At 34.4% G+C, this 13758-nt stretch overlaps 1 protein-coding gene across 2 annotated transcripts in view; it reads right to left on the bottom strand.

Annotated features, from left to right (window-relative positions):
- The window catches only part of LOC124357668 (F-box only protein 6-like), a 36921-nt gene extending 24225 nt beyond the window's left edge, over positions 1–12696 (bottom strand). The window contains exon 1 of one of the 2 annotated variants that reach the window (XM_046809651.1): positions 11947–12696. In XM_046809651.1, coding sequence (XP_046665607.1) covers positions 11947–12280 — 334 coding nt within the window. In that variant the 5' untranslated portion in view covers positions 12281–12696. The remainder of the gene's footprint in view (positions 1–11946) is intronic. The other variant, XM_046809652.1, reaches the window with a different exon arrangement.
- Between the last annotated feature and the right edge of the window lie 1062 nt (positions 12697–13758).

Raw genomic sequence — 13758 nt, 5'->3', positions numbered from 1 at the left:
CTATGCTGAAGTTGGAATGAAGAGATTAAGAAAAATACCACTTTAGGGAACTAGGTATACTTATAGTATACAGTATATACATTTTAGTAACTGTCTTGTTTTACTACGGATATTACTTAACAAACCCATCTTTGGAGATACAATAACAATACACCACAATTTAAAACTATAGAAAAACCAAGATTAGAATTTATTAAAAAGACCTACTTATATGGGAATATTTTTTATAAAAATTCCGCAAGCAAAAAAACTTATTAAAGGTAAAATCAAATTCAAAAAAAGCACTAAAGCAACAATATTTGACAAATCCCTTTATTTTGTAATTTAGAAATGTTTTTAATACAACGGTAAAAAATATTTTATTTAAGTTATATATGTAGTAGGTTGTATTTTAAAATTGTATTGAATGGTAACATTTTTATATATTGCATTGTGATTTAATTATTTGATGTTTAATAAATTTGACACTATTCTGTACATTGTACAAAATGAATAAATGATAATTTGATTGATTAATGTACATACTACTATGGTCTCATGACCACACTAGGCTCTCTTACGGGTTAACACTTATCAGCCCTGATAATAAAGTGAGGAATGACCACTCTGTATGATTTATGTAAATACTACTGTGACCATATGGCTACACTAGACTCTTACGGGTTAACACTTATCAGCCCTGATAATGATAATAAAGTGAGGAAATGACCACTCTGTATGATTTATGTAAATACTACTGTGACCATATGGCTACACTAGGCTCTTACGGGTTAAAAAATTCAAGTAGGATCCAATTCTGATTTTCTGAGGAGCCACTTGTAAACCATAATCATTACTGTGACATATAACTTTTCACTTCAATGTAACAAAAAAATATAATGTTCAGAAAGAATATTACTTGTATTTGTAAAGTCTAGTTTATAAAGTTGTCTTATTTGTTACAGTTACAATATGGTAGTAATTATATCCTTCATTTCCAAAGCAGGGAAGTAAAAACTATGTTAGTGAAATGTATTGTGAAGGTTAACAAATAACTATGAATTTCAAAGCATATATTCCTGTTAAAAAATGTTTAAATTTTTGAAGAATATAAAAGATTTTAACTAAAAAAACACCTCTGCTGTAAAACTTGCATAATGTTGATTAGCCCCTTTTCCCTGTGTACCCTTCAAATACATATGAAGCAGAAACAGATGTCAAACATGAAATAAACTAGAAAATAGTCATTAAAAATGTTGAATAAAACTAACATAGTAATCCTTGTCTCTATATATTATTTGTTGTTAAACATGAATCAAGTTTATTTTGCTAGACTGACACATTACAAAGTATACATTAGAAACATTTTTAGACAGTTACAGGTGTAGGCTGCAGTCTAGGATGTAGCCACCATCTTATAGATTAAAAACAGTTATATTCAGCCTTTACAGTGCTTGTGATCTGACCGTGAATTTTAATATTTCAAGGAATGTTTTATTTATTATATATAAAAAGCTAAGGAGGGCTTGGAATTGATGGAGGGAATAACCGAGATACCTAACATTCCGGCAAAAAAGTACAAGGAATTTTACAGCTCAGAATATGGCTACCAACTGAATATGACGATAATTTAAGAGTTATATGGTACTTTTTTTCTCTTACCTTCTTTTTTGCAATAGGTTCTACATTTATGGTTAAGTTTTATTGTCGTATTTTCCTCTGTGCTCTCGTTCTTGTTTACTAATTGGTATTGTGTTTGAAAATTATGCCATAAAATTTTTTTTCTGTTTTGTGATTTGTCAGATTTGCTGTTGAGTAGATTTAAAAATAAAAACGTTCTTTTGTTTTGTCGTCACCATTAGCCATGTTTTATTCGAGTTTCCTTGAATTTGGTTACAACAATGGAGTTATTTTGGCTGCGATATAATAAGTGTCCAACACTCGAGTGATTGATAATATCAAATCATCAATATTCATGAGTGAAGAAATCCTCGCTACAACTACTTATATCAAATTATGCCATATTTGAGTTACATTGTGTTTCAAATTACAGCATAAAAAATAATATTGTTATAGTAAACAAAAACAATCTATGATATGTGAATTTATAAGATATAACGAACAAATCAGAATAACATATGCTTACTTTTGACTATTTTGAAGGATAAACGTGTCTGACATAAATAAAACATGTGCATAACCACTGGACTTGCTGCCATTACAGATCTGCAGTATTAGTGTCAGTAACAGGTAATTCAGTGGTAACCTATTACCAGAATTCAGTTGTTCTCATACCGATTTTTTGGTTTTGGGTTATTCGGTAGCCAGTAACAGGCCATTTTGTACAAGCAATGACGTAAATATTAGCAATGGAAATATTACTACACTATTCAATGTTATAATGCGATATAAGAAGGTTTAGATTAGGTTATCTTATTACTAGTAGAACCAAAGATAAACATAACCTTTACAAGCACTTACGTGATCTGTGCATGAATCTGGGTATTATCATAGGTCGAGACAGGTTTGTCCGACCATAAAGGACAGTTTTGCACACTAAATAGTGCAATAGACCAAACAATCAACCAATCAAAATTGAAAAGACAAATTCACAGGTACACACACACGGGTACACAAAGACACACACACGCACACACACACGCACACACGCACACGCGCGCACACACACACACACACGCACACGCGCACACACACACACACACACTCATACTCACAACACAGTCACTAGAGGTGCTCAGAATTAATATACTAAAACATGACTGGAGAAGAGTCTATGCAGCAGATTCAGCTGATGATTCTTACAACTCATTCCTCCATATCTTGACAATGGAACTCAACTATGCGTGGCCAGTTAAGAAAACAAGACAAAGGAAAAAGAAGCGGGCGTATAATTGTACAGACTTAATGGTAATGCAACTAAAACAAGACTACCTCAAAGCCTCCCATAGATATGAACTGATTGGCTGGCATGATGATAAAACCATTATGGTTGAGAAAAATAAACTATGATCTCAGATTGAATGAGGTTCGGCAATCAGCAGCAGCACAACAAATATTACAATCTGATAACAAATCTAAGACAGTTTGGCAAATAATAAACCATGAAAGGGCAGCAAATAGAGGGATGAAAGAAACTCAACCAATGAAACTGGTTTCGGCAGGAAGAAAAATAATCAAGCCTAAAGAAATTGCTGAAGAATTTAATACCTACTTCGCTAGCATAGCAGACAACAGGTGCTAGTGCATAGCATTGAGTTCGCCAAAACCTTAGTTTCAATATAATTAATGAAAAAGATGTCAAACACATATCTTCACTAAAGAATAACACCTCTTTTAGTGTGAAATATCAGCTAAATTAGTAAAATACTGTGTAGCTGCTATCCTTACACCACTAACAGCAGTAATAAACAAGTCTCTCCAAACTGGTTGTTTCCCTTCTGCACTGAAAGAAGCTAAGGTGTACCCAAAGCTGAAAAAGGTGAAAAAAACCCAAACTGGAAATTACCGGATAATTTTAATAATTCCCACGTTCTCTAAAATAATAGAAAAAATCGTATTGAAAATACTGATGACCCACTTAATGGAATTTGACATTTTAACAAAAAGCCAGCATGGATTCATAAAAGGAAAATCCACAACCACAGCAATGACCGACCTCATTAAATTTATTATCAATCACCTTGACAACAATAAATTTATGACAGCTATACTGCTTGACTACTCAAAGGCGTTTGACTGCATAGGGCACAAAATCATCATAGACAAGCTAGAAAGGCTGGGAATAAGGGGCACTGCAAATAACTGGTTTAACAGCTATTTGACAGGGCGGAGTCAACTGGTAGAACTGAACCACATAAGTAATGGAGTAATACAATTAGATCAGCCCCACGTTCAATAACCAGAGGTATTCCACAGGGGTCCGTGCTTGGTCCTGTTCTGTTCATACTCCTAACAAACGATTACCCTGACTACATAAAAGATCACAGCTATGTTGTTATGTATGCCGATGATACAACCCTACTCCTTCAAAGTGACTCCCCAGAGGTCCTTAGCATAAAGGCATGCATAGCTCTAAACATGACATTTGACTACTGTTTCTCAAATGACCTAGCTGCAAACCCTACCAAAACAAAACAAATTAATTTTGAAAGAAGAGGAGAACAAGTTCCTGTTTTACCAGGCCTAAGCTATGAAGAGGAGACAGTGCTTCTTGGCCTAACTATAGATTCTAAACTAACCTGGGGTCCACATATCGACAACCTTTGCAAAAAATTGAACACTGCCTTATATGTGTTGAAAAGAATAAAAAACACAAGCAACAAGGAGACGGCAAAAATTGCCTATCATGCTCTCATGGAAACCAACCTGAGATATGGGGTCGTTGTGTGGGGTGGTACCTCAGCTTTAAATCTTAAGAGAGTAATAACAATTCAAAAATCAGCTGTGAGATGTTTAGCCAATCTGGATCATCGAGACAGCTGCAGGTCTGCGTTCAAACACTTCAGAATCAAGACTGTCACAGCAATGTATATACAACAACTCATACTCCTTGTGGAAAAGTTAGGACTCCCTTGAGAAACCCGACTACACAACCACAACACCTGAAGCTCATTCATTATCCCACCAGTACGACACAGCACTACATGAACGAAAACCAACGTCTCTGGGGGCATGTCTATTTAACCAGCAAACTTCAGACAGATGACAGGGAAGGAATTAAAGAGGAAACTTGACGCCTGGTTGACTGAATATCCTGTGTATACTATTCAAGAATTCAATGAAGAGCTCCAGTTTCAACAAAGACACTAATCACAAACTACAATTGTTCAAACCTGTACTAAAATACTTTATATGACGCATAACTGTTCTCTATGTTCAAGTTAATAAAGAAAATTCTATTCTATCACAATAGGGATGTTTTTTTCATTTCGCCAACAGTGTGGGGCACCGTAGTCCACACAGATGGCCAGAAGCATTTCCGATAGGTACTTAACCGTGATCTTACGTGATGTGGCATCAGAGAAGGACGTGATTTGAGGTTGGGAAAATACCGATCCGAAATGTCCCTGACCATAAGAATTCTTCTGGTGAAACAAAAAACACATTCCTTCGAGATATTACCCAAATTCAAGCTCAAAACACGAGAGTGCTTGTTAACGTTGTATGTAGCTTTTTATATTTATAATACGTAAGTATGTATAGCCTAATAACAAATGAAGGGTGCAGACGAAAAACGACAAAAGTCCAAAAATTTCCAAATTGATTTTATTGCGTAAATTGGTTGCTAAGGCGGTGAAGTATCACCATGTGTAGCGGCTCCAGAGTAAACCGAGTATAAATGACTAGAGTCCAGCCACTGCCTGTTTCGCGCAGGCGCCGCACGCCGTCTTGTCAGCTGAACATTGCTGTCTGTAGGCCTACTGCTGCCTGTTGTTCTGCTGTTTTGTTCCCCCTGTGCAGTGTTTTAATGAGATATATCGTTAATTTGTAGTGTTGTATGGTGTTTTATGAAAATGAGTAGTAGTGAGGAAGACACTATGGTCAGTGCTGAACATTCATCAAAGAAACGTAAAAAACATGGTTCAATCAAAAACGCCACGAAAAAGTTACGAGACTCCACCAATGAAACTGGCCCCGACTGCAGGTGTAAGCGACGGTATAAGTGTTTAGAACATTTCATTGGAGGTGAGCGCACTAGGCTTATTAATGATTTTAATTATATGACTGACAGAAATGCACAAAACTCTTATCTGGCTGGCTTAATTACGGTACACTCAGTAGAGCGGAGGCGGCCAAGGAACGATGTAGCTATTGCTCGGTTGAATGACTACTCATACTCTTATAAAGTTAGAGTATTAAGAGACGGAAAAATTGTAGAGGTCCCAGTTTGCTATGGGGGTTTCTTGTCAATATTCGGTGCAACTGATCGCCGTATTACAACTATAAAAAGCTCACTGAGCTCTACTGGTATAGCCCCCATTGACGAAAGGGGAAAGCATGTTAACAGGGGTAATAAGCGTCCACAAGAAACATATGACAGTTTGAATACATTTTTTACTTCCTTAAAAGGCAGGAAAGCCCATTATAGTTTATCAGATTCGAAGAAGATTTATTTACCAGAGATCTAAACGTAAAAAAATTACTTGCATTGTTTTTGGAAAAGTTTCCTAACGTTGAAATAAGCTATGAGTCATTTCGAAACACAATGAATACGAAATACAACATATCTTTTGGGTACCCAAGGACTGATACTTGCAGTACCTGTGATATGCAAAAAGTGCAAGAAACAGCAATATTGAAAATTCTAAAGATCCTAATGAAAAATCAAAACTAGATGAAAGTTATAGAACATTGCAAACAGAAATGAAGCTCCATAAGCTTAAAGCTGATTGGTTTTATAAACACAAAAGAAGTGGTAAATTAAATACACAAAAAAGAGCAACATGTGAGGCTATTGCTATGGACTATGGCCTTAACTTACCGATACCTAACAAACATTAACCTAGCCTAACCTAACATTACAACTAACGACGTGTATTAGCTACAAGAGACAGTTGTCCTTCTATTCTTTCAATATTCATGTTCTGTCTAGTGGCCAATCGTTTTTCTATACATACAATCAAACTGCAGCAAAGAAGATGCGGATGATGTTTTCTCTATGTTACATGCTTTTATCACTAATCTAGACAGTACAATTAGGGAACTGTTGATATTCTGGGACTCGTGCGCTGGACAGAATAAGAACTTTATATTTATAAGATACTTGCATTACATAGTTACTAAGAAGGACCGGTTCGATGAAGTTATAGTTACATTTCCTATAAGAGGCCATTCTTACATGGAACCAGATAAAAACATGGGGCTAATCAACAAGAAAGCAGCAGTGGAAACACCAGACGAATGGAGGGAAGTTATTAAGTACTCGAGAGTGAGCCAAAGTCCATTTGAGGTAATAAGTTGCAGTAGAGAGATGTTTCACAAATGGGGTGAATTTTTCGACTCAATTTATCAGAATAAGTTCACAGCTCAAACACGGCCAATAAGACAGTTAAGAGTGCGTAAGAAAAATGTGCAGACAGTTGAACACCGTGATTCGTACAATGGATATTACGTTGAAACAAGGATTACAAACAGACCTGTAACAAAAAGAAAGAAGACATCTGTACCAGACCCTCAGCTTCTGGAGCCTCAACAATCTTACTTCGAGCCAATACCTGTACCTTTACCCAATTACGAGTATAAAGGTATGCAGGTCCTCAAACAATTCTGCAAAGATGAGGTACAGGCGTTCTTCACCAATCTACCTGTGAAGGAGAACAACCTGCCACAACTTAATGAGGAGGAGCGAGACAGTGATTACTGGTTAGTATATTTTTTATTATATACAGAAATTGTATTGTTTATGTCTAATTAATTATTAAATAGCTTACTAACCCAGCCTGGTATGTTACGTTAGTAATAATTATATAATATTATAATTAAAACAATATAATAACAAAACATAATTAGTTATAATTTTTTTATTGCAGAACCGAGCTGGTGTAAGAAAACCTAACTTAGCTACAAAAACGAGGACGGAAACTATTTAAGAAGATTATTAACCAATAATATAAGTACAACATGTTTATATCCTATTTTATGTTTAGTTTCGATTTTTAAAAAATAAAATTAATACCATTACAAAAAAAAAAAAAAAGTTATTCCACCCAATTCCACAGGAAAAAAGACTAGAGTCCATGTAGCACATAAAAATATAGTATCTAATTACATAAGGTATTAAATCTAATTACGTAAGGTATTAAAATAATAAAATAATAGTACGTGATTTTGTTCTCAAGTGTTCAATTGACAGATTGCAACCAAGACTTTAGTGTTATGTATTTTATTATATCCTGGAAAAGGTTTTAAAGTTTAAAAAGTCTTCCCTGTAAAATTTGGTTTTTGTGACAAGTCGTTTTTCCTCTGCACCCTTCAAATAGTAGATAATGACTTTGTATTACCCAATCATTGTGTTGTATAGTCAAATTTGAATTAACCTATTTATAAATTTATTACTTAATCAGTCTATGTACGTTGTAGTGAGTTAATTAAATCTTTGTATACTAACATGCTATTACGGTAAAAGGTTACACGAATGAAATAACTCAACATGTTATTTTGTAGTATGTATTGACAAACAGTGGTTGAAATTTGTTTCAATTACTTTGGAACAATAATGTCGAATAGAATTACGTTAGAGACTTTTAAGATTGTTTTATAGTGAAGCTATAGTTTTATATGTATAAAAAATATATGCATTTTAGATTAGACAAAATAATAAAACTTTCTTTAAAACAGTACTAAGTTTGGGCAGTTACAATTACTTAACATGGTAAACAAACATGTCTGACAGAATTTAAACCGTTCTAATGGATGATTCGATCACTCAAGTGTCGAACACTTATTATACCGCAGCCGTTATTTGTTACGTATGGACAATATGTGTATTGTGTGCTCTGTTTGATTGTGTTAGAATGAAAAGTTCAGATATTATGTCATTTGTAGCTAAACATGTAATTTTGTTTTTCTTTTCTTTATATCAAAAGTGGCGTCCATTGTTGTCTACATCCTCCTCCTCATTAGATATTCTGTAAGTTGACCATTTTTCCCCCTCATTCTTTATATTTACATAAATGTTTTCTTTCTTTTCTTCAGTTATATTTGTTATTTTTAGTTTTAATTATTTATTATGCAGGCCAGTTGGCCCTTTCTTTTTTTTGCCAGAAGTGCAGGGTGGTGCAGAAGCCCGGATTAGACATTTTGGATCAGTACTATTCCATCGTAATTTAAGTTTTTATTTAAGCTTTCCTCGGTTACGGTATGATAAGCGGACCCGGTTTTTAATATTGAAGAATATAATCATCGATACCTAATATTTGCATATCGAATCATAAACTATCAATCGATATAAAAGAATCTATTGTCCCCAATCACAATCATATGTTTTAAATTAAAATATGAATTTAATGATGTCACAAATAATTAATGAACATAACCAAAATTAGGGAAACTCATAACTTTAACTAAATGAATCAGAACGAGAACAATCAAACAGCAAAACTCATAAATAATTAAGAAATGATAACAAACATTGGGAATAGAAAAATAAATTAGAACATAACAATAATTAGAATAGAAAACGGAAACTTGTCAAAACTATCTACATGTTTTCGCCTGGGTAGCAATTTTTTACTGCTTTTAAGAAATGGTTGAACACGTTCTCTTCAGAAAATCGTACCTCTCTTCTATATAAATATTCACAGAAGTGATCTGCGAGAAGGTCGGCTGGGATACCACTTCTTAGACTGCGTTTTACGGCTCTCCACAAACTTTCAACTGTCTGAGTGTTGGCACCAGTTCCTGGGTTTAACGGTACTTTGGGATTATACCGACCACACCCAGACATGAATCGTTATTTGACATTTTGCTTCTATTAATTACTAGATTAGCGTAGAACAATATTTCGTCAATATAAAACAGGAATTGTCTTATCGCAAACCCCTCCCCATTCTCAGACAGAGGTCAAAGTCGAGCGGTCTAGTAGATAACGTGATTGCAGAGTCTCGTCGCCCGTTTAGCTGGTGCTTTGCTTTGTTCTACTTCCGTATTTTACCCCTACATTTCTCCAAACACAAAAATTCACCAAAAACAAACATTGCCAAACAAAAACTCTTTATTGAAAAAAAACACACAAAACATGTTTTTATTCTTGATTACACTCTGCCACCCAAAATGCGAGTGCCTCCGGCCATCAGCGCGGGCTTCGGCACCACCATGGTGCCCCGCGCTGATGTCAACGAAAGAAAAACATCCCTCGAGATAGTACCTATCAGTAAAATATCAAATTCTAGAGGGGCTGATCAGAAATATAAATTGAATTGTAATGGAAAGGCAATTATGTACCGTGCAAAGAACTTAAATAATCATGTGATGCCGCGCGGCCTACCGTAATCGGGATTATCGAGAAAGATAAGATAACAGCGACAACAATACGGATCACAATACCTAGAAATGCTTGATCACTGATGGAATGTTATTTCTGTTACTCAACTACATCGTTTTATAACGTTCTAAGTTCATTGAAAAAAGTTTAAGCGTTGGGGGCATATAACGGAATCTGACCCCATTAACAATTGATAATCGTTGTAAGTTTGCAATCTTGTAATTAAAGAGTTGTTTTTTCGTTCTATCATGTTTCTTTCTATAAATTTATATATTTTTGTGTTCTTCATACTGGTGTGGTCGGTATAATCCCAAAGTACCAAAGTTTTCACTATGGTTGACTGTAAAATGGACAAAACCACAATCACTTAATCCAAAATAAGCTTTCCACATATCTGTGGCTATGGTTGTTCCAGGCTGTACATGTTTTAGTACGAGAGGAATGAGAGTTTTAACTTACCATCTCGTTTGTTTTCAGGACAAATCTCTATCCTATACATACCCCCACGTTTTTGTCCTTCCGGTATAGTTTCTATTAAACCTAGAATCCAGGTTCCTTCTACCAACCTCCCTTTGTTATTTTTACATTTTCCAATTTTACACTCATCAATTTCCACCATCACTCCAGGACCTCCAAGCTTTTCTTCCCTATTAAACTGATCATCAATCCAAATAAAACACACTTCCCTGCAAAACGACAGCCAGTCAGATATGGTACTTCTTGATGGACTGTGTAAATCCGAACTACACTCAAGAATTAAAAAATCGTATTTTGTCTGATTTCTGGAAAAGAAGTACATTAAAGTCACAATATTGCGCAGTCCGAACTTTGACCCTAAAAAAAACTATTCTTCAGTCCGTTTTTACTAAAATTGTGTCCACCATTACCTTCTTTTTTGGATCTGAAGACGACCATGTTTGCTCCTCTCACAGTTACATTCTTTCCACAAATATCACATAATGGATTCTTAGGTACTAACCCAACATGTAGAAGCCATAAAAAACATGTTTTATCATCTTTTAAAGCAATTTCGTGAAGCTTCCTAAGATTGACAGCCATTTTTTAGTAATAAACAATGTTACTTATATGAAATTTGAAATATTACATTACTTGTATTATTTGAAAGTGTTTACAGCTGTTCATATAGATTATTTAAGTTAATTGTTCAAAATAATTAATTAGTATTGATGGTTATGATTAAGTAATGTTTGCCAATTTCGATATAGCCTAAAAAACAGGGTCCGCTTATCGTACCCTACCCCTTTCCACCCTTACATATCTATTGTACTATTCCTCTAGGCCTATACCTTTATTGTTTGTTTAATTTGAAATTTTGACAAATTATGTGAAGTGCCTAAAGTGAACAATAACCACAGCTGAACTATACTGTAATTTGAAAAAGCTATACAGTAGAACCCCTCATATCCGGCCTCGGTTTTACCGCACCTCGGTTTATCCGGCCACTTCCCGGAAGCCAATATCGAAATTTATTTACCACGGCTTGCAGACGCGCAGTTGCACGCACTAGTCTCCCACGACTCTTGCGTTATTTTGGTGTATCTATTTGTTTACATTTTCCTGTGTTGTCCTCAGTTGAGCTAATAGGTTTAACCTGTAAACAGTTCGTTGATTATTCCAGTGCGGTTAGTACAGTACAGTACAATTGTTTTGTTTTCGTCAAGTGCTGTGTACTGTAGGTTGGTTCATCCGGCCGAATCGTTATCCGGCCAGGGTCTCGGTCCCGTGGTGGCCGGATATGAGGGGTTCTACTGTAACACATTTGGTTCAACATTTTGGTTTCAATAGTTTTAGATAATCATGAATATTGATAATTCCACTTTCATAAATATTGATGTGATTGTCGTGGTGGCCATTGATTATACTGCAACCAAGAAAATTATTGGCAATTTAAATTACTAGTAATAATTAACTGCTAACTTTTAGAATTAAGTAAAAACTCTTACCTGATCCAAAAGCATTCTTGAGATGATTACTTCCAAAAGCATTTTTACCTATTGCATAATAGAGATAGAATGGTAAACTTTCAGGGTTGAATCCCTTTACATTAAAAGCAAAACATGCTTTGTAACTTTTACACTCTCTAATTTTTTTATAACTCACAAAGGAATCTATCAATCTTTTCCAGGAATGACAAACAAGCCTGAAATTTAAAAGATCATCCCAACTTAGACAGTGCAAAATGTTTGACATTACTTCTTCAGGAAGAAAATTACCAAATATAATCAGCCCATTTGTAAAATCACTTTCCACTATATCTTGATACTCTTCTGATGCCATTTAAATTTATAACTTCAGACTAAATAAATGACAGGTATGTAAAGATAAACACCGTTATAGCTTCACTTGCACTATATCATGGAATACGTGAATGAGTCATTGTTTAACTTGGAGTTGACTCAAAGGTTAACTAGTTGGTTAGAACCGCCGCAGTTCCTATTGTGAAAATTATATAAAGGTCTTATAAGAATATCATAACTGAAGATGCTCTTTAGTACAATAACAAATTAACAAGTTAAGATAAATCCAAATTTCACATAATAATAAAATAAATATTATCTTTACACAATTATTCAACTGTCAAATTGATGTATTTTTTTTATTTTGTTATCATCACTTTGGAATTCCTTGGAACACCTCACCAACGACAATTACAAATAAAATTGTAACTTTACATGTTGTGTTTTTTTTTTTAAATCTTTTTATTCTTTTTTATGCCTCAGCTTTAAGCTATGCTGGCTTCGATGTACACTGATATTTTATTACACTGGTATTTTTATTTACAAAGTACACTATCAATCGTGTCTATGCCTGATTGGACCTCCCCGGGATTTGAACTTGAACCCGTGATCTCTCGGTTAGAGAGCCGAGACTATTAATAACCATTAGTCTACGGACGGAGGAGGACCATGTTGTGTTTATTGAATATAACGTTGTACAAAGAGGAATGGGAATACAATACAACATAGTGTCTGTTATCTATACATTTGGATGGTAAAAATCTAAAATCTGATCAAAAATGCAATACGATGCCTTTATATTGTTAAGGATGTTATTACAGGATATAGCATTTATGTATTTAATTAACTGACTAATTAAGTCACATCTATTTTATTTCTTAAATTCTTTCATTATAATCGTTCATAAATACTTCTCTGCAGGGTCGGCGGAACCTGGGGGTCAGTTGATCCCACTAAATTTTCAGGAAAAAAATCAGAGGATGTCAAGCATTCAAGTTACTTAAGCCGGAAATAAAATTACTTGATTCACTCTACAACCACAGGATTATGAATAAAAGATAAACAGTTCTTTGTGGTCAAGGAAACAAAATTTAATTTGCCAAGTCAAATTGTCGTATATTTATTATATAACATTAACCTACTAATCAAACAGTCAGAAACTGTTATTATCGCCTTTGTTCTCGTCAACTATATTCTTTGGCTTACTTCGTTTCAGCCAAATTAGTTGATACATGCTCGGGCATTTGAAGTTGGCACGACGTGGAGTGACATCTAACCTACATGGTTACTCTTCCTAATCGCTTTTGCGATTTATTTCTGTTCTTCAGTTGAATAGTGATAAGTATTAGAACAGTTGCAAATTTTGAAGACGTAAATTATTATAAATTATGTTAATGTTTTCATTAGTCACGTTAGCTATAAATATCTATAAACACTTTTATCAACTCCTTAATATTATATTTTCTTTTCTAGAAATAACTTTTTGACTGTCGAGATTTTTATATTGTTCAATAATTT

The sequence above is a fragment of the Homalodisca vitripennis genome, chromosome 3, assembly GCF_021130785.1.
Source record: "Homalodisca vitripennis isolate AUS2020 chromosome 3, UT_GWSS_2.1, whole genome shotgun sequence".
In the NCBI taxonomy this organism is placed as follows: domain Eukaryota; kingdom Metazoa; phylum Arthropoda; class Insecta; order Hemiptera; family Cicadellidae; genus Homalodisca; species Homalodisca vitripennis.
Note: the sequence above shows the minus strand (reverse complement) of the source record. Positions and strands in the feature narration are given on the sequence as shown.